Source organism: Bombus terrestris, chromosome 4 (assembly GCF_910591885.1).
Source record: "Bombus terrestris chromosome 4, iyBomTerr1.2, whole genome shotgun sequence".
In the NCBI taxonomy this organism is placed as follows: domain Eukaryota; kingdom Metazoa; phylum Arthropoda; class Insecta; order Hymenoptera; family Apidae; genus Bombus; species Bombus terrestris.
In genome coordinates this window covers 2964436-2986607 of record NC_063272.1, presented here as the reverse complement: position 1 = coordinate 2986607, position 22172 = coordinate 2964436, and the positions used below count along the sequence as shown (strand labels likewise).

Sequence of the window (22172 nt, the reverse complement as noted above, 5' to 3'; positions counted from 1 at the left end):
ATAGCGTATACTTAAATATCTCTATTTTGCATTCGAGAAATATTTTCTTTAGCCACATAATTTCTTTCTTTTCGGATCTCATCGCTTCGTTAAAATCCACTGGTAATTTTTTCGCTACGTACAGATGACACAGATTCCCTTCACACACGTTGATCAGGTCGTCATCTTCCTTCAAAAGTGTACGCATGACAAAACGCCACTGGAGCCAGTTTTCTTCGCCACGTAACATCTCGATCTTCGCACTTGCTGATTCCATTTTAGCACTATCACTTACTTTACTAAGCACAATACTTTGACAATTTATTCACTTCGCGTTGCTATCTTACACTTTACAGCCCTGGGTCCATAACCTGTTGAGAAAAGAGAAAAACGCGTGGATAAAGTGTAAGATACAAAGTATATATTTGACTTAATAATGAAATAAAGGAATACAATTTGAGCTGGTCCAGATCCGCACGCTAGCAGTGTTACTTTATGACTGAGAACCCCGAAGCCAATGTCGCCTGTCTACCGTATTGGGTCTGCCTCCCTGCTATTCCTTTGTCTATATGCTGTCGATGGCTTCAGCGCTTGAGAAAGCTAAAAAGACCAGATGTGGAGTTTTCCTAGAAGTGGTGACCACTTCAACAAAAATAAACGAAAGATCCTTACCTCCCTCGTTCATAGGTCTGCGATGTTGTCCATAATGTCCAACCGAAGATTGCGCGTACTTCTTCTACCGATCGGTGGTACGGGCATTCTGGACACTGGGTTTCCATGTTTTGGTAATATTCTTGTAACAGCTCCAAAAGGAAAACAGGCGACTGATTCGCGACGACTAAACAAAGTCGGTAACACTGCTTCCCTCGTAACGACCGAATGTCCTGATCCTTCTCCGCCACGATCGCTCATTCGTCTCACCTGTCGACACAAACATCAAGATAGTTTCGATACGCGAGAACTGTCGTAGTGACGATCGAGCCTGGCGAAAGTCAAATTGACCAACTTCATCTTTGGACAATCTCATAATTTCGCAATTTCATCGTCCAAGTACACGATTGATTCTCACAAAACCTCTAGTTTCTTAGAGCTTAACGCCACGCTCATCTTTTCACTTTTATCGCATATTGTCTCACCACTTGCGATACTTGTAATTACTTTTCTCTACTTTTCAATTTTGGAGTTGGTCAATGTGATTTCCGAATGGCTCGATTGACTATGCGAGTCTTGGATAAAGATGACAATTAAACTATTCAGATTAGTCATGTTGCTTCGTCAAACGATTTGAATTCAAGCAATTCGAAACCATTTTGTCAATGTGAACCTATTATTTTACCAATGTGAATCTGTAATTTTGCTTGAAATATCCTTCCAAGTTTTTATGATGATTCAGATTGGTCAAGTTACCTGAATCAAGCAACTACTTTCAAGTTACTTGAAACTATTTTGTTAACGTGTACAGTTGCTTGAATCGAGCAACTATTTTCAAGTAAGTTAGAATCATTTTGCCAATGTGAACCTGTAATTTTGCTTGAAATATCCTTCCAAGTTTTTATGATGTTTCAGATTGGTCAAGTTACCTGAATCAAGCAACTATTTTCAAGTAAATTGGAACTATTTTGTTAACGCGTACAGTTGCTTGAATCAAGCAACTATTTTTAAGTAACTCGAAACTATTTTGTCAGTATGAAACTATATAGACACTAGTTAATTCCCATACACATGTATAATGTATAATGTATAAACAGAGCTATTTTTTCAGATCAGAAAGTACGATCAATCTTTTTCTTTAAATATATTATGCAAACGTTGAACAACGTTATGTTTTGTTAAGCTAACAGGATACACTAAAAATACATTATCACATACATTATCCAGTTCGTTCGTGAGTGCCGAGGCGTGCAGACGTGTGTCCAGTGCCCTGTGAAGTTCACAAAACTCCACGTGACGCCCATCTGTCGAAAGCGAATCCAACTAACCTAGCCAGGGGTTAACAGCCTCTCGACTAGTTCTTTCACACTGAATTAATTAGCTCGATGATGGCTCTATCATTCCCAACAGGCTCCCCGGAGCTAAATTATAACACCGCCATTTTTCCTCCCCCGTGGCAAGAGGGCAACACATCTATCCTGGTAAACGACCATCACACGAAAAAACGAAAGCTCGAACCAACCAAGACAAATGTAAACAAGAGTCAAACTAAACCATCAGCCAGCCAGGTGACCACCTACAATAGATTTTCAATACTGGAGTCCACGGAAGACTCCATGATTACAACCGAAAAGGTAAATAATCTCCATACTCAAAGAATTCCCTCTCCCCCACCGATATTCATTAACGACGTAATCGACATACAGTCAATGATTAAGACTATCGAAAAAGACATCAGCAAAGAGGACTACAAGTTAAAGATTAACAACAACCACGTGAAAATACTGCCGACCCGCCCAGACGCCTATAGAAAGTTAACCAAGCTATTAAAAACGTTAAACGCTAAATTCCACACATACCAGCTCAAACAAGAAAGACCATTTCGAGTGGTGCTACGCAACATCCACCACTCAGTCGATCTAGACGAACTAAAGTGCGAACTGTTAAATCACGGCCACGAAGTAACTAACATCAGCAACATTAGGCATAGAATCACAAAAAACCCACTATCCTTATTTTTTATAGACTTAAAACAAAAAACAAACAACAAAGAAATCTACAACATCAATCGGCTGATGAACTCCATAGTTAAGTTCGAGCCACCTCTTGTAAAGAAAGAAATAATACAATGCAAAAGGTGCCAAAGGTACGGCCACACGCAGAAATACTGCAATCACAACTTCCGGTGCGTAAAATGTGCAGGTAATCACCCCACTGACCAATGCACTAAATCCCCGGAAACCCCCGCCAAGTGTATCCACTGTCAAGGAGAGCATCCTGCGAACTACAAAGGATGCTCAGCCTACAAAACACTACATAATATAAAGTATCCAAAACTGAGACCCAAGGACATAACCATACAAGAACCTAAACCCCAAAAACTCACCACACCAACAGTATCCTATGCGCAGGCAACGCAAGGAAACGTAAACAACTCGAAAACACACAGTGTACACACAGAAAATAGAATTCCCACCCCACAAAGCACAGACAACTTTACCAGACTCGAAAAACTTATCGAGAAGCAAACTGAGCAAATTAATAACTTGCTGTCACTACTCACACTCTTCATGGACAAATTCATACGCACAGAAGCAAAATAAAACCAATGCGAATAGCTCTGTGGAACGCCAACGGTCTAGCTCAGCACAAATCTGAACTAGAACTATTCTTAAAACAACAGCAAATAGACGTGATGCTCATATCCGAAACCCACTTCACCGACAAAAACTACCTCAAAATACACGGCTACAACTTCTACCACACCCAACACCCCAGCGGAAAGGCTCACGGCGGCACCGGAATCATAATCAAATCAAACATCCAGCACTACGAACTTCAACCATTCCAGAAAGACTACCTCCAAGCAACAAACGTAGCAATAGAAGACTGTCATGGTACAATCACCACTTCAGCTGTATACTGCCCTCCCAGACACTCCATCGCCAAAGAAGACTTCGACAACTTCCTGGACACTCTGGGCAAGAAATTCATAGCCGGAGGAGACTACAACGCCAAACACACCCAATGGGGCAGCAGACTGGTTACAGTAAGAGGCAAAAACCTCCTCAACAGCATAATAACCAATAACCTCAACTACCTTACCACATACGAACCCACACACTGGCCCACCGACACAAACAAAATACCCGATCTCCTTGATTTCCTCATAACTAAAAATATCTCGTCAAGACACGTCCAAATCAATTCCTCGGCTGATCTCTCCTCTGACCATTCCCCCGTGATAGTAACAATCAGTTCAACTATCATCGAGAATACACCTAATGGCTCCATTCATAACCAACACACCAACTGGCAGCTCTTTAGAGAAATCTTCACACACACAACTTCAGCCTCAACTTCACTAAAAACCAACGAAGAAATCGAAGCAGCTACGGAATACCTAAACACGAGCATAATAAACGATATCCGCTTCTCCACACCGGCAATAACGTCCATCAGCAAACACGAATATCCCCAGTACATATTAAAAACAAATAGCAGAAAAACGTAGACTAAGAAGAGTATGGCAGACCCATAGAACACCGGAGGACAAACGCAAACTAAACAACGCAACTAGAAAACTATTCAAAACCATAAAAAACTACAATAATGATTGTTTTCACAAATATCTCGCCAGCTTGTCCCCCACAGCCGACTCCAACTACTCACTATGGAAGGCCTCCAGGAAACTCACGCGCACCCCACAAATAATACCTCCAATCCGCCGCCCGCAAGGCGGATGGGCGCGTAGCCCTATAGAAAAAGCCAACCTATTTGCCAAACACTTGTCTGAAGTATTCAAACCCCATTCCTCCGTAGCTGCTGCAGACGTTACCGAATACCTGCACATTCCCTTCCAAATGTCCCCTCCTATTGAGCCCTTCACTTCTGCAGAGATTAAAGAAGCAATCAGTCGCCTAAACCCCAAGAAAGCAGCAGGTCACGACCTAATAGGAAATAAAGCAATCAAGGAACTTCCCATAAAAGGGTTTGCACTCGTCGCATCAATCTTTAACGCTATCCTCCGCGTTCAACACTTTCCCAAGGCTTGGAAAATCTCACTAATCACCCTCATCCCTAAACCCGGCGGTAAACCAATATATGAAACAACCTCCTATCGCCCAATCAGTCTTTTACCTACCCTGTCTAAACTATTCGAGAGGATGCTCACGAATCGTCTCCTCCCACTCCTAGAAGAATTGAAAACACTCCCAGACCACCAATTCGGCTTCCGAAAACAACACTCAACAGTAGAGCAAATCCACCGCATAACCCACATGATCAGCCAAACCCTTGAAAAGAAAAAATACTGTTCAGCGGTATTCTTAGACATCCAACAGGCATTCGACAAAGTATGGCATGAAGGGCTACTCTACAAGATCAAAAAGATCCTACCCCATCCATACTACTCCATCTTAAAATCCTACCTAACCAACAGACAATTCATAGTTAAATGCCTAGGCGCCTCTTCCGCAACAGTCCCAATAGAATCCGGCATACCCCAAGGTAGTGTCCTCGGACCCCTACTGTTCTCCATCTACACTGCCGACTTACCTATATCAAACGAGGTAACAATAGCAACATTTGCCGACGATACAGCACTATTAGCTACCCACGCAGACCCGACAATTGCCTCATCCACTCTCCAGCGAAGTCTCGACACCATGGAAAAGTGATTCCAAAAATGGGGCTTCAAAATAAACGAAAAAAAATCCTCTCATGTAACCTTTACGCTCCGAAAACAAACCTGCCCCCAGGTCACCATTAACAACACAATAATCGCAAGCAAGGACTCCGTAAAATACCTGGGCATGACCCTGGACAGGAGGCTAACTTGGAAAAAACATATCTCAGAGAAATCAAAGCAATTAAAGGAAAAACTAAGAAAATTCTATTGGCTCACGGGCCGACGCTCCAAACTAAACATACAGAACAAAATAACCCTCTACAAGGCCGTAATAAAACCTGTCTGGACCTACGGAATCCAACTATGGGGAACAGCAAGTAATTCCAACATTGAAATACTCCAACGCTTCCAATCGAAAACGCTAAGATCCCTATTAAATGCACCCTGGTATGTTACCAACGAAACAATCCACCGTGACCTCAAGATACCTACAGTCAAAGATGAAATACACAAGTTCAGAAGCAGATATAACACAAGAGTCAACAACCACCACAACCCACTAGTCACCCAACTACTGGACACGACGGACCAGATCCGCAGACTAAAAAGAAAATACCCTCTAGATTAAATCCTTAGTTTCTACTAGAACCAACAATATAAAACTATTATAATCCATGTCATTGTATCACGCCAAACTATGTTACTGAAAATTCTCAACGAGAATTAATTGTAAATATTCTAATAAATAAAAAGAAAAAAAAAACATACATTATCCATGCCACGCGGAGGCGACTCGTTCCTGCGCCCTTCCTGTTCCTCTTCGCCCGATGTACTTTCCTCTATGACGGGTTGGAGCTCGCCATAGTTTGCCTTCACATTCACATTCGGGCTTCTCATCTTGATTTAGGCAAATTCTCACTTGAACATAAATAAAACGTTTCTTCGTTGAAACCGTATCATAGTGGAGAACGATCGAACAGTACAAAAAAATGAATAAAAATAAGTCACATTTTTATTAATTTTCTTTTGTATCTAAAAACAAATCTGATAGATTCAAAGATACAAGATCCTTGAAAATATCGTATGGAATTTAATACTAGTTTAGTGTGCAATTAAAAAATTACTATACTATTTTATTTCTCCTATATACATGTTGGAGATAAAAGGACATCGGGGCCTTTCTTTTGGAATTTTTGGGAAGATCCCCAATACTTTAGTCTAGACTTTTTATTATAGCTGCACTTAAATAATAAAACTCAGAAGTAGTTGTTTATGATTTAATCCGACTATGTTTACCCGAGATTTATGACAGTAGGCTTGGGCTCGAAGTGACACAACTGGTCGCTAAACGTAGCCACGGTCATGGCATGGACGTTTTTACCTAACAAAGCTATGGAATAGTTGAGTTCTACTTATATCGTAGACAAGTAAGATGAGTTACACTTGAATTGTGGACAAGTAAGCTCAGTGCGACTTAGACTTTGGAAGAAGACGTATTTGTTATCCCTTTGACCGTGGATTCGTTATTGAACCTAAGATCATTGTCATTGTCATCTCGAGTATCTAATTGCCACGGTTACTTGTCAAACTCTGTACCATATCGGTACCAGTAAATATCATCCATATCGTATAACAACAATGGTTCATCCAAATGAAGATTCGTTACACGCCCCTAATCCCAATGAGAACTCGAGATATATGTATTTTTCTTTTCTTTTTGCTTAATAGATTTCCTGTTTATTGTCACATTAGAATGTCAGATTCTTTTGGCACACGAAGGCTTCGTAAATATCAGAAGGAATATAACGTGGAAAAATGTTGTTTTATTTTTAAAGTTCTACGCTTCGCTGCTTTTTTCCTAGTACGTTCGCTTTAGCAATAACACTGACTTTTTCGCCCGTTAAAAACGGATTACGCAGACGCGCTCACGCAGCACGTGCCCAGAACGAATGTTGCGAGTCGGTATTTTCTTTTGCGAATCGCTCTCGTTATTTCGTTGGAAATGTTACCGTGCGAATATCAGACAGCCATTGGAAGTTATTAGACGTTAAAATTTGGCGACAGCTTCGCGTATTCCACCAGTTTCTCGATATTCCCCTTCGAACCTACAAATTGCTTCCGTATCTCGCCAACAGCTAGTCCTCGTATCTTACGCAGACGTCGATTAGAAGTAGAATTTTCGATAAAATTTAAATTTCCCTTTTCAGTTCGTACTTCGATTTATGGACTCGTACATACGTTTTTCTCTTATATATTACGTGCATTTGCATATATATCTGTTTCTCTATCCCATGCGTCGTAGTTTTTGGATGAAACCAACAGCTTGTACACACGTGCAAGATTTTATTTTTCGTGATAAATCGAACAAGAATATATTCTTTCGTGCTTCTTAATTGAGTGACATTACACCAGGTGAATAATGTACTCGAATAAACGATTTTTCTTAATACTTATAAATTACGCGACGCGTTAACATTCAATTAATTCATAAAGGAAAGCATGATAATTATATGAATCAACTTTAAGAAAATAAGTGCAATTTTTAATATTAAATAACGAATAATAGAAAAGATGGAATAAATAAGTTAACAATAAAATGATAAACAATACGCGTTTGCTTATTTACAAAAATCAAAATATAAGCAGCTTAAGTAACTCAATATTTTATGGAACATTCTTCAAAATCAATAACTACATTGTGTTCTTTCCATTCGAAAAAATTCTGTAACGTAATTTCCGCACTAAAGGACCTTCTATCGTAGCATTTTCGTCAGAGAATTTCAAATAATCTAGTTCTGCTTCGAAATCTTTTTATTACCTTTTTTTATTACGCCTTTGAATCCATCGAAAGATTTACATTAAAATTTTTACTTTGCCGCTACTTTCTTTATGTCGCTGCATATCAATTATTTATTGAAGCTACTTCGTTCTAACGTGGCAATCATTCACCAGTTCAGCACAGGCTAGCGCACATTTTACGAGACGGATTTTCCATGCGTCGAAGTCGCAAATGTCGTTACACGTGTACCGGGGTGTATCGACAAATATCAAAGTCATACGAGTAGCATTGAATCGGTGGAAATATCGAATTTCGAAAGTTTGATTCGACGTGTCCAAGATACGAGATTCCAAAGAGAAAGTTCGCCCTCAGGTCGACGATATCGATTTAATATTACATGCGATTTATTTTCGTTCGCTGAATCAGTGAACTTCTACATTTCACGCGGTTCATCGGGCCGAATGATTTTTCTGCATACAAAGGGCTGGAAATTTGAAACATACTGTAGCCTAAGCCGGTCGCCGGATTAAACTCGACGAAGCTTCGAATCGAGAAAAACGTGCAATCGTAATCTGGCTTTTACGAAAATGGACACAACGACGTTACCGGACAAATAACGAAATTCTTGTCCATTATTGAAATTCTATTGAAATTCTATTAAATCGCCAACTACGTTCTTATTGAAATTTTCATTTATTTCTTTTTAAACGCACGATCGAATTTATCGCACGCGTACTCTTCTGATTATATTCTATCGTTGATATTATTACGACGAACATTGTACACAAAAATTTAGAAAGTTACTATGCACAATATTTGATTTTTCCTCAATTTTACTTTAACGAATTTCGAGTTTCAGTTTACGTTACTTAGAAAGTTCGAATTTTCTCCGTTTATGGCAATACGAAACTATTAGGTCGTCCGAAAAGTTTCTTTCGTTCTATAAGGAAATAATGGATGCACATTTTCCGTTTTATATTATTTTATCGAATTACCTATGATCCGTTTTGTTTTATCAAACTAAAGATCACAATGTTCGACAGATTAGGTTTTATATTTGTATAAAGATGCGTCGTTGAAAAAGACGTCTCTTTGAAAGAAAGACACTTTCCGGACAACCCAATATACAGGGTGGTTGGTAACTGGTGGTACAAGCGGGAAGGGAGTGATTCTACGCGAAAAAAGAAGTCGAAAATATAGAATAAAAATTTTTCGTTCGAGGTTTTATTTTCGAGCAATTGAAAGAAAAGATTATTGTAGCCTTTCATACTTTAAAACAAACGAATGCGTTAGAAAGTGTTCATAGAAATTTAATTAGAAGAGCAGAAGTATGTGTTGGACAGAATGGGCAACACTTTCAGCAATTTTTGTAATAATAAACTTTATGATTACTTCATGTTATTTCATTATGTATTCCTAATTTTCCGTTACGGCAAAAACAAACTTAAACTGCGATAATATCCATCGAGACAACGATGTACAGTGAGGTCCGTTATAACGAGACGTGATAAAGTGCACGCGTACCGAGCGAAAATTCAAAGTCGATTTTCTCGAAAACGAAGCCTCAAACGAAAAATTTTTATTCTATATTTTCGACTTCTTTTTTCGCGTAGAATCACTCCCTTTCCGTTTGTACCACCAGTTACCAACCAACCTGTATAATATTACTGGAAACATTGTACTCAGACACAAGGTTTAATACGATGCTTTAAATAATAGAAGTTTCAGATGGAACGATAATATTGGGTTGGCAACTAAGTGATTGCGGATTTTGTCAGTACCACCTAATGATAAAATCCGCAACCACTTAGTTGCCAACCCAATATAAAATATTAGGAGGAAAAAGTCCGAAATAGTAAAAGTTCGTGGTCGACTAAGTGCATACCAGCATTTTCATGGCGATAAATTAAGTTGAAGCACAATATCATTAATTCTCGATGCTGCAGCGCTCGCCAAGTTTTATACCCCAATTTCGTCCTCGTTTCGACAAATGAAAATACTCCTGATGCTTTAAGAAAATTTCGAACTTTTAACGTTCGAAGAAAGAAACTTGCATATAAAGTAACGGTTCTCTCATATTTTCCTCAAACTCGAGAAAGTTTGTTAACGAAAGGAAGATACGACCGAGTGGAAACTGTGGACAGAATGAAAAATATCTAAACACCCAGAATAACAATCAATTACGAAATTACGAAGAAAAAGTCACACAAATATAAGTCGTGTAATAAATAAATTTCGTAAAACATCGATAAACATTGCTTTGTTTGCTGTTAGTTTGTTATCAACTAAACTGTACATGTAAATGATACTATATCGCGTTAATTTGAATCCAAATGTTCAAAGTTTGAAGAGAAATCGTAAGAAATTTCTACGCGCAACATATTTTTCAGTTTTTACTTTTCCACCTTTTTATTTCTTTTTGCAATGCTTTGTTACGTTACGCGAGATTATAAAAGTTGAGAATCGCGCGGAATAAAACGAACAATAGTACATTTTACTTTCTCGTATAATCTCTATGAGAAAAACAAAATTGTAGCGTATATCGAAAAACAAATTTTCGTTCTGCGTAAAATCTCGAGAAATTCTTCCTTTCTTCGTCCGTGTCAGATGATAGACGAATGACGCATCAGATGACTCGTGCGATTCCTTAGCATAGAAGAGTGAATTGAAATATTCACGAAGCGCGATGTACTGTTAACCAGTTAACCGTGGAATTTAGTTTTAGAAATCAACGTGAATAAAATGCAAATAAAAATAAACGACGACGAGTATACACGTCGAACACAAAGAAAATGTGTTACGTGTTCCTGTTATAAGTTTTACGACGACGTTAAACCAAAATGACGATGGCTTACATTTTTCTTCGAAAAAATGAATTATTTCCCACATAAAATGTTAAAATTGTAACAAAATAACAAAATTCGTAAACAAGAAAAATGTGAAAAGATAGAAGAAATTCAGTGGATCCTCCCAGTGTGGTATTTCTCGAAACAGAATATCGCACAAAGTGGCACTTGGCAAATCTAACACCAGCAACGTGAAGTGGATTCGATCAATGATATAACTGGTATAAAATTGGGGAAATGTTTTTTCATAGGAAGCGTAGGTTTTACTGTTGAACTCGTAGATGGTGGAGCAACTTTCGAAGCTCGTGTTCGTGGAATTGCATATTCGATAATTTATTCAACACACATTCGACCAAAAAACTGAATCGCATTATATTTTCTGTATTATATTTCGATCGTTATCGGGGAATACCGGACACACGCAGTAAAACATCCACTCAATTTGCAAGCAGACAAAATTGCGTAAACAATTCGGGCATAGCCGACATATCGGTGAAAATAATCAACTGAGTTTATAAAAAGGAATACGTTGTACAGGGAATAACCGATATAACAAAGGAACAAATCAAATTTTTCAGTTTTACTGACAAAGCGAACGTACCACTAAATAACATTCTTAGCGCTTCTTACTAAAATTTGGAATTTTTATGGTAAATGGTAATGTTTTATATTATACGACAGATGAAACACACCGAGATTAACATTTTTCTCGACCTGTTTAATTCATGAAACGCGGTTAACTGTTTAAAAACGCTATCGACGATAGCTTTTCGAAAGATGTATAAATAAAACGAGGAGATAGAGCGAAATGAAATAACAACAAGTCGTTCGATTTCTCGTTATGTCGTGTTGTTAAGAAGCAACAGAAATGAAATTTCAATTTTCCATTAGAATCGACGGAAGGATCAAACGACGATACGGTAAGAGAAATCGCATGATTCCACTCAAGTGACACCGTTTTGTCAACGCAGGCTAACGCGTGACCTTTCGTCGTTTCGATCAACATGGTTCAACATGGGTCATACCGCCTGTGCTGTCAGATGTTCAGCCAAATGATGTTTGCATTTGTCGTAGATAAAACGCTTGGAAAACTCGTCGCGCGCTAGTGCGCTTCTCCGTTTTCGCATGAAATCTCCGACTTTTTTCTACTTTCCTAGTTTCCTATTTTTTCTTTTTATCCGTTCTATACGATTCGCCTCTGAAAGGTTATTCTTGCTGTACCGCTACTATTAGGTTGTCCGAAAAGTTTCTCTCGTTTTATGAGGAAATAATAGACGCGCGTTCTTTCTTTTATATTATTTTGTCGAATTACGTACGATCCGTTTTGTTCTGTTGAGATAAACACCGCGATATTTCACAGACTTACTTTCACGTTTGTACGAAGGTGCACTGTTGTAAAAAATTCTTTTTGCGAAAGAAAGACACTTTTCGGGCAGCTTAATACGTTGTGTTCGTTTTATAAAGAAATAATAGACGCGCGATGTCCTTTCTTTTATATTAGTTTATCGAATTATGCACGAACATAATAATAGAGATGTAAGGAAATGGATCGCACCTAATTCGATAAAATGATATAAAACAGAAATTGTTGCTCATCTATTATCATTTTATGAAACGAAAGAAACTTCTCGGACAACCTAGTACATCGAACGACTACCGTTGAATAAATTCTCTAAAAACGAAAATGTTTTTAATCGAATTAAACGATCGAGATGGCTGTAATACTTTTGTAGGATTTTACGAATACTTACCGAGCGCAGAAAGTTCGATGTGCACAAATACTTATAAGCGGTTTTTCTTTCTCGAGACGATTCCCTTTCGTTCGCGAACAACCTGAAAATGGAAAAAATATCGTTAACGGGTGTGTTCGTGATAATCGTAACAACGTCGTTAACCGATTTATCGATGAATCGTTACGTGTGCTTTACGTTCTTTGCGAGATTCCACGACAAATATCGTTACGCGCGAGTTAATCGAGTAAACGACGTTTAAAACGGTTTAAAGTTATTCCCGATATCGCAACTATAAATAGGGAAATGATACAAAGAACAGTGTTTTAACCCTTTGAGTGCTGTGGGCGCATATAGGTGTCTGGCGAAAGCTATCGGTGTGGACTAAGGACATATATATGCGTTTTCTGTAAGGGCTCGGCATGGACTAAGGACGCATGTATGGGTTTTTCAATTTTTCCGAACACCTATGCAGAAGTAATACTATTACGTTTGTGTGAAATAAATATAAATGCATTCCTTACGGCAGTAAACAAATGCCAATAGTACCTCGTTATTGTTGAAGTGGTCACCACTTGTAAGAAAACTCTACATCTGGTTTTTTTAGTTTTCCCAAGCACTGAATTTTTCACACACAACTAAATTATTAACTCGTGTTATATTTATAAGGTTCAATAATGCGATAATTCAGGGATCGATTCTGAAGTCTGAAAATCGAGTTTTTTTTATTATGAAATGATTTGATAAAATATAAAAATGAACAACAATTAATATGCGTCTATAACAATCAATAACGATGATTATCTAAACGGGAAATTATAAGTCTTTGGTGCAATGTTTACCTGAACGTCCTGAGCTACCGATCTTTCTTCTTCAGTCTTTAAATCTTAAATCTTCAGTCTTCACAATCTCAAACAACTATTCTATAACCTTGTCTGTCTCTCTAATGTAACTCTCTGTCCATCCGTCTGGGGAACACGTGCTTCTTCAACTGTTCGTCCGTGCAATAAAGGAAGATCGGAAGATCTTGTATCTTTGAATCTATCAGATTTGTTTTTAGATACAAAAGAAAATTAATAAAAATGTGACTTATTTTTATTCATTCTTTTGTACTGTTCGATCGTTCTCCACTATGATACGGTTTCAACGAAGAAACGTTTTATTTATGTTCAAGTGAGAGTTTTCTAAATCAAGATGAGAAGACAATGGTACAGCCCGAATGTGAATGTGGCAAACTATGGCGAGCCTCAAATCGTCATAGAGGAAAGCACATCGGGCGAAGAGGAAGAGGAAGAGGAAGGGCGAAGGAACGAGTCGCCTCCGCGTTGCATGGATCCCGATTCGACACCCTTAAATCCTCATCTATTGTCTCCCTGGCGAGAGGTCAGGAAACGCTCTCTACCGACTCCGCAATGTACTTCCGGGATAACCGCATCACAGGTACTGTCTGATGGTCATATCTAGAAGAATATACTTGCTTACGGGCCACATCCCCTTTCTTGATAATGTATTTTTAGTGTATCCTGTTAGCTTAACAAAACATAACGTTGTCCAACGTTTGCATAATATATTTAATTATATTCCTATTAGGTCATTTGTTGTCTGTATATTTTATACTCTCTATCTTGTCCCCTTTCGCGTTCTCGGTCATGACGACGCGTAGGTTAACTCTCAGCGGCATGACGTGGCGAAAATCGATTTATAAGGTTCAATAATGGGATAATTCAGGGATCGATTCTGAAGTCTGAAAATCGAGTTTTTTTATTATGAAATGATTTGATAAAATACAAAAATGAACAACAATTAATATGCGTCTATAGCAATCAATAACGATGATTATCTAAACGGGAAATTATAAGTCTTTGGTGCAATGTTTACCTGAAAATCGAGAATCGATTTTCAACGTCCTGAGCTACCGACCTTTCTTCTTCAGTCTTTAAATCTTAAATCTTCAGTCTTTACAATCTTAAACAACTATTCTATAACCTTGTCTGTCTCTCTAATGTAACTCTCTGTCCGTCCGTCTGGGGAACACGTACTTCTTCAACTGCTCGTCCGTATCGATCTCTCCGTTAAACACAGCCTGTCGTGCTACCCGTAAAACAAAAAGAATCCCTATCCTACATGAACTCTAGGGATTTTACATATTTACTAAATATAGTTTTCTAGTTTATTACCCAAATTCTAGTTAACTGTAAATTTCAATGTTTATAATAAATAATTAAAAATAACTAAGATATAACGCTCTTGAATCATTTAATCTCTTTCATTTTAATCATTTAAACTACTATAACTTATTACGATTTGCGCTTTGAATAGTTAATCAACAGAGTTCAGTCTAACGAAAAAGTATTCCGTCCACAGCGATCGTCAGCGCTAGACACGCGCCGTCCGTACGGACGGCATAGGCCGTGAGTATTCAGCACTCAAAGGGTTTATCGTCTGTGATAAAGCTTTTAGTTTCGAAAGCTCTGTTAAACTCGTTATGGTAAAATTAATAGACACTATAATCTTAACGAATTATCTTCTGTATTCGTAAGAGGCCCGACGATTTCTTTATTATGGGAAAATAATTTCAGCGATATTTTTCGCTTTTAACGCGTTTGCAGCGCGTACGCGTATATCCTTGCCTGTTGCGCGTTATACGTTTTAACGTATGTGCATAATTTTCTATCTACCAAATACGCGCAGCTTTTAACGAAGCAGAGCGAAACGTTTGTAAAATTGAAATGTTAGAACGATGTTTTCGATAAAATTCTTTGTTCCCGGCAGGTTGAACTGCGAGACCGATGCGTTTAAAAGTGCAATTTTCGAGGAATTAAACGCACGAAATTCTGAATATTAGTTCCTTCGTTATGCCTTTGTCATATTCGTTTCTATCTTTATCATTATTCGACAGGTTATTCGCAACTCGTGCAACGAAATAGAAGGATATCCATACGTTGATCCAAATTTCTTCTTTCAATCATATAATTGGCTTTCTTTTGCATAAAACGATATTATCGAAACGTTATCATAGATATAATCTGGTTCTAGAAAAAATCGAAGAACGTCGTGTGAAAATCGATTTTAATTTAAATTGTCTTAAATATCCTTTAACGAATACGTCGTATTCTTTCGTTCTATTACGTTTAAATTAACAGTTATCGTCCTTTATGTCGGCCATTTCCTTCGTTTACGTTCTTTTTCACTTTCTACCGTAATAGATCAGCCACGGATAGTCCATTTCGACGAATAATTTCTCTCGATCGACGTGGAAACCGTCGAAAAGAAAGATTTAGGATATTGTAGCCGTTCGCCGATAAGGAGCGCCATTTACGCCGAAGGAGATCCGTTCTCTTAGAACGTTCATAGAGCTCTGGGTCTTTTCGTTCTATAGGATTAATATAAATCTAGAAATTGTACAGCCCAACTTTAAGTCTATCGCAGTTTCGTTCGAACGACGCTACTTCGTCCTGTACAAATTTCGATTCCTCCGATGAAACGTGTATTCACAGCAAAGTACATTTTTCTGTAATCTTATTATGGCTTGCGAAAGTGTTCGAATAATCTTGATCGTTCCGAGGTGACGCGTATCACACGAACAATAGAAAACTCGGAAAATACCGAAAGGTCGGATGATACCGGCGTTCGTACGGTAAAATCGTAAAATTGATTTCGATAACTTAACATCGTACGTGCGTTTCAGTTTAGTTGACTATTTGATCGATTAAAAGTTCAATTAATCTATTTACTTTGTTCGCGCGGTGCCGGCGTTAAAATTTCGAAAAAAAAAAAACGCGCAGTTAGGAGAAAACTGGAAACACATCGTATAATACGAGACTCGGATAGCCGAAACTTCACTGAGCTGGCGGAAATTTTGCGTAGGATCGCTTATTATGCCAAACATTTTGAAATCCCGTTAACGCTGTAACGAGACACGACTATCGTGATTATGTTCGTTACATCAGTTGCGACTCTTCAATTTTTGTACTTTCGAGCCTGTCCCTATTTTAATGATAATAAAACATATTTGTAACGTTGGGAGAAGAGGTTTAATCAAAAAAATTGAAACGAAAATGTGCGATCTTTTTTCATTTTCTTCAAAACGAAGGTATTCTCTGACGTTGTAAGAACGTAATTGGGTCGACCCACACATAACTCGAGCTGAAATGATCGAAAGGGCGTAGCAGGCTTTTTTTTTTATTTATTACAAGCGTACAGTTTTGTCAGGTTCAGCCAAATATTAGGTTGCCCCAAAAGTGTCTTTTCTCTACGAATATGTCTTTTACGACAATGCATCTTTATACAAACACGACATCTAATCTGTCAAATGTCGTGGTCTTTACCTTAATAGAACAAAATGGAACGTACGTAGTTCGATAAAATAAAGGAAACAAGAAACGTCGTGCGTCTATTATTTTCTTATAAAACGAAAGACTCTTTTGTTGTACAACCTGATATTTGAACTATCGATAATTTTCGAGAAAGGTCCTGTAACTTCCATATACATTTTCCGATCCATTTCAAATTTTTCCAATACAATTGTTGGGAATATGATACATTTACACTGTACATGTGAATGTGTGTGTAAGGATCAGAGGACGTCCGGGTCTTGGTTGAGACAAAAGACAAGAGCCAGTCGTTAGAAGTATCTGGAAGAGTCGGTTGACAACAAGCGTGCGTGCGAGTAGGATTTTGAGGTCTTAAGAGTATAAGATATATGTATAACAGTTGTGTGCTAAATAAAGGGAATTATTTGTATTTCCGAATCCATTCTATATCTTTTCAACAATACTCGCGTCTCGTTACAGCGCCAGCGAAATTTCCAAATATCTCGCATGACACGCATCGCACATTCGTGAAAACATTCCGTGATGAACGTTGGAACGCTTTCTCAAGCCATTGGGTATATCGCACCGAATAATTTCGAAATTTCACTGGCGCTGTAACGAGACAAAACTATGGTGATTATTATTATTATACGTGCAAAATGTGGAACAGATTTGAATATGTATCACACAAGTATCGGAAAAAAGATCATCGAATTATTGGAAAAACGCTAATTTTGTTCGCTACGTCGATAAGCCACGGTAAATAGCGAGATCGTTTTTGAGACTAATAGTGCGTTTAAAACTACTGTTCATACCGTGTGCTAATTTTTCACTAATACTAAATAAACTACGTTCGCAAGTAAATGTCCAGAATAACGTAATTTCCATCTGCATCGTCGGTTTCGTTTCAAATTTCACTGTTATAATTCTCGCAGCGATTCCTGTCTCGTTACAGCGTTAACAAACTTTCGGAAAGTGTCGCGTAATGCGCATTTGGAAAAATTTTCCGTTGCGAACGTTGGAATAGCAGCGCGAGCCACCGCGCAAACAGCGGGAAACAATTTTTCCTTGGGAAACTTGGAAGCTCGTGTCATCGTTTAGAACACGTACCTGCGTTGTGTTTTATCGATGTTCGGTACTTTGAAGTCTAAGTATAAACCTTGCTTGCACGGTGCAACTAATCCGTGACAAATCGAGCAAAGTAGAGGCTGCATTTCATCGAATCAAGGAACGTTTGACGTGTACACCGTGACATACAGAAACTTGTACATCTCTGAAAGCCAACGCTTTGATGTTTAACGATGAATGCTCAATTCTCAGAAACGATGCTGTCGTTGAAATTAAGCTAGTCGTTTCTGCCGGTGTACGCGGAATTTCCTTTCTATGGGTTCTCGCGTACAAAAGTGTTTATGTTCATTTACACCGTCTTTCTAAACGAGAGGTCTAATCAGTTTGTAGAGCCGATTTATCGGTTTCTGTGCGTACAGCTGCGTTACCGTTCGTCGAACGAATCATGCAAACCAGACAATTGCCCGATTTTAAGACGCGACGCGATGAACGCGAACAACTGGTTCAGTGGGACGACGATAATATCGATCAGAACGTTCTACGTAAAATTAGTTAGAAACGATCCGCCTGTTACGATCGAACTTGGGCTATTGGCGTCGATTGTGGTAGTTACACTTGGCTAGCAAGTGTAATTAGAAGAATACGAATCCTTGGCAAATTAACGAATAGTTTCTTTCGAAATTTACTCTTAACCGAAGCATTTATCTTTTATACGATATCATACACAACAACTGGAGAACCCGGAGAAGCGTTACCACTGCGAGAATTACGCTCAGCTAATAAACGCAAACGAACGAGAGACAAATATTCTGATAAGTTCGGCAAGCAAATGTTATCTCGTTTCTAGAAATAATTGTTAATAAGGAATATGCTAACAAGGAATTTGCTAATAATCGTAAGGTTGTATTAAGCGTACGGTTTATGCTAAATATAAATTGCACGAATGCGACGACAGTTCGTAACAAATTGAGTTCGATAACGACAATGTTAATTGTTTATCGTTTGTGCAACGCTATGAGGCGATTCTTCTCGAAAAATTGCAAGTGCCGAAACGACGGTAATTAACGCAATATTATTATAAAATAAATTCTAGGTAGTTTTAACTGTAGATTACTGTAGATTAGATTTATACTGTTTGAATAAATTTTCGTTCGTAAGTATTTGCGCGAATGCTGGTCTCGTGCGAAACGTGATAATTAAAATTGCGGACTTTTAGCATACGCAATACACGCAAGAAGATATAAAATTGCACAAATATTTGAGATATAATTGTAGATGAAACTTTCAGCCTGAGATCCAATCGAACCGGTAGCCTTTCTAAAACCGATCTCTACTTTCAAATCAACTTTAAATTTCAGCCTGTTTTTATGAGAAAATTCTCAAACTAATATGATGTTCCTCGGAGAGCTCTTCTCTGCCTTCTCTTTCGCTCTCCACTCGTCTCCCCCTAGAGAACAGCGTAATAGGACTACGTGTGCTCGTAGTCGGAGACAAAATTGGCGTTCAGGTGATATTCTACGGGAGCTTATTTTTCTAGATGACTCGTAACCCTGGCAAGTGTCAGTCTTTATTCTCTTAACGTACAATTTTGCTCCGCCTAACAGGTCAAAGACGGGCAATTTCTTCCTCGATCTACGTTCGCGATCTAAAGACGCTCGATTATACGCACACAGAGACGCACGAAGATACTCGAAGACTCTTAGAAACTTTTCACTTTTCCTATATTACACGAAATATTTAGAAACTTCATTAACAGCACGACGAGCCACGATTATACGTGATTGTGAAATTTCTAAAATTTCTAATTTCTCTGCAAAACCGTATCCAGAAGTTACATAAAATATTCGTCGCGCAAAGACGATGAAAATATTTGAGCAGTCAATTATTCGCTGTGTTAAGCCACGATATTTAGCGAAACGATCTTTATCACCAGTTGTAATGTTTAAGACTACTTCTATTCATGCTGTATACTAATTTTTCGCTAAATGTATATTTGCCATAAATGTTACAATTACAAGACATCATAACTGTTACAAGAGAAGTTTGTAAAGTTGCGATATGAAGGTTGATGTTTTTAATTAAAAAATTTTTGATCGCGAATAACCGTTAAAACGGATTAAAGTTTTTTTGATTGCCGGTAATCGTTATCGACGAGAGAAATTTCAGTTTGGTTACCAATAACCAACATAAATGACCGGATTTTTAAAATATTTTTTTTTTTTTTTTCTGTTACGAGTAACTGTTATCCGTGGCGAGAAAATTTTATTTTGGTTATCGATGACCATTATCGATGGCAAAAATTTGCTCTACATTGTCAATTATCATTGGCTATATTATCAATCGTTATTAACGTCACTGATAATTATTGGGTTGGAAACTAGGTGATTGCGAATTTTGTCAATATCATCTAATGACAAAACCCGCAATCACCTAGTTAACAAGCCAATAGTACGTGTGTTCGCAGTTATTCATAAAACTTGTGTGTTTTATCGAGCAAACAAAAAGATATGAAAATATATGAAACGAATACGATGAAAGATATCGCAGTAGAATATTTTTATTAACAGTTGCACCGTGATATCTTTTATCTTATGCTTTGTTTCGTACATTTTCGTATCTTTTTCTTTGCTTAATAAAACATATCAGTTTTATAATTAGGCTTCTTTACGTTGCCAGTGAAAACCGATTATCAGCAAATATCGACGATAGTCGAATGTGACTAGAAAATATTTTTTTCATCGATATTGCTTGGCGATAATCGAAAATCAATTTCGCCATCGATAATGGTTATCGGTAACCAAAGCAAAATTCGGTTTTCCTTGATAATGGTCACTGTTCGATAACCGAACAAAAATTCAGGTCACTTCCATTGATTACTGTTTCAAATTAAATTCCCATGATCTAAAATTATTATCGAGCGACCGAGGAACAAATCGAATCGTTCGTAATGATTATTCGTAATCAGAATTATTAACGATTAAAATTCTTGAATCGTATCGCTTTTGGAGAAATTGAAAACTGGCTTTTAACGTAGTAAAATATTAGTAGTAAAAATATTTAACGTAGTTGTTATTTTGGAGCTTCGCTTGTAACTTCCACGTAGATTCCCAGATTGATTTTTAATTTTCCTATTGTAATATAACAATTAATACGATATAATATAATAATCTTAATATTAGATTATAAATATTAACATTGTAGGATTTTTTTATTTATTTATTTTATTTGGGTATGGTCGTTGTCACAAGATCACCGGCGATCTATCGGTTTCGTGATTTCTTGCGTCTCCGACGTGACACTGGCAACCTCTTGTACCATGGCTCCGGTATACACACGTTCCACAGAGGTGGATGACCCATGGTCAAGTAGACTTTCTTAATTAATCAAGGTTTTCCCCGATATTACAATATTACAGCAACGATAGTTCCAATGCAGTGCATTTGATACACGTCCGGCAGTGAAAAATGACGAGGATACAACAAAAACAACGTTCGAAAAAGTTTGAACCGCAAGGCGGGTAATGCTTCGAGAATTCCTCTTTAAACGAAGAACTTCGATGCAGTTGAACGTTCTCAAGTTAAAATTACGCCAACTATGTTCGAGTAGTGCGCTTTCCAGCTTTATGCTGTTTTTAGGTTCTGAAGAGAAAAATGATTTAAGTATTTCGGGTGGAAATTCTGCGAGTAGAACGAGAGTTTTAGTTCTTGCTTTTCCAGCAGTTGTCGTTTTAATAATTTTAACCTTCTTAATACAACTTGCATGCGATAGTTTCATAGTTGAAACATTTATTCCCTGGCACAGCACTTAAAAATGATATATATACGGTTTTCATTATCAGATTCGAATACGCGCGTATTGAATTTAGTTAAAATTTTAATTGAATATAAAATACATTATCGCTTGTTTCATTGGATAATGTAACGAATTTCTCGTAATAATATAGGAATTTCATCAAAACGAGTAAATCAACACGTTGATTGACGAAGTTTGAACTACCTGTTGAAAAGTTTAACAATAATGTATTATATATGTATCTGTTCATCAACCATCACGAATCAGCCAAATAATAATTGGAAATAAATTTCATTGATATTTCGTTCCGTTAATAATTAATATGATATTGCCTATAAAAGCGAACATACTTCTTTATTAATACGTGCTTGTAAATTAATTTCA

General features: G+C 37.6%; 1 protein-coding gene across 1 annotated transcript; it reads right to left on the bottom strand.

Annotated features, from left to right (window-relative positions):
• Positions 1-608: 608 nt before the first annotated feature.
• LOC125384919 lies at positions 609-6264 on the bottom strand. Its single transcript, XM_048405091.1, has 2 exons — positions 6029-6264; positions 609-900 (listed from the first exon to the last, which is right to left on the bottom strand). Exons 1-2 carry the CDS (start codon positions 6155-6157, stop codon positions 661-663), a joined length of 369 nt encoding a protein of 122 aa, XP_048261048.1. The 5' UTR covers positions 6158-6264; the 3' UTR covers positions 609-660.
• Between the last annotated feature and the right edge of the window lie 15908 nt (positions 6265-22172).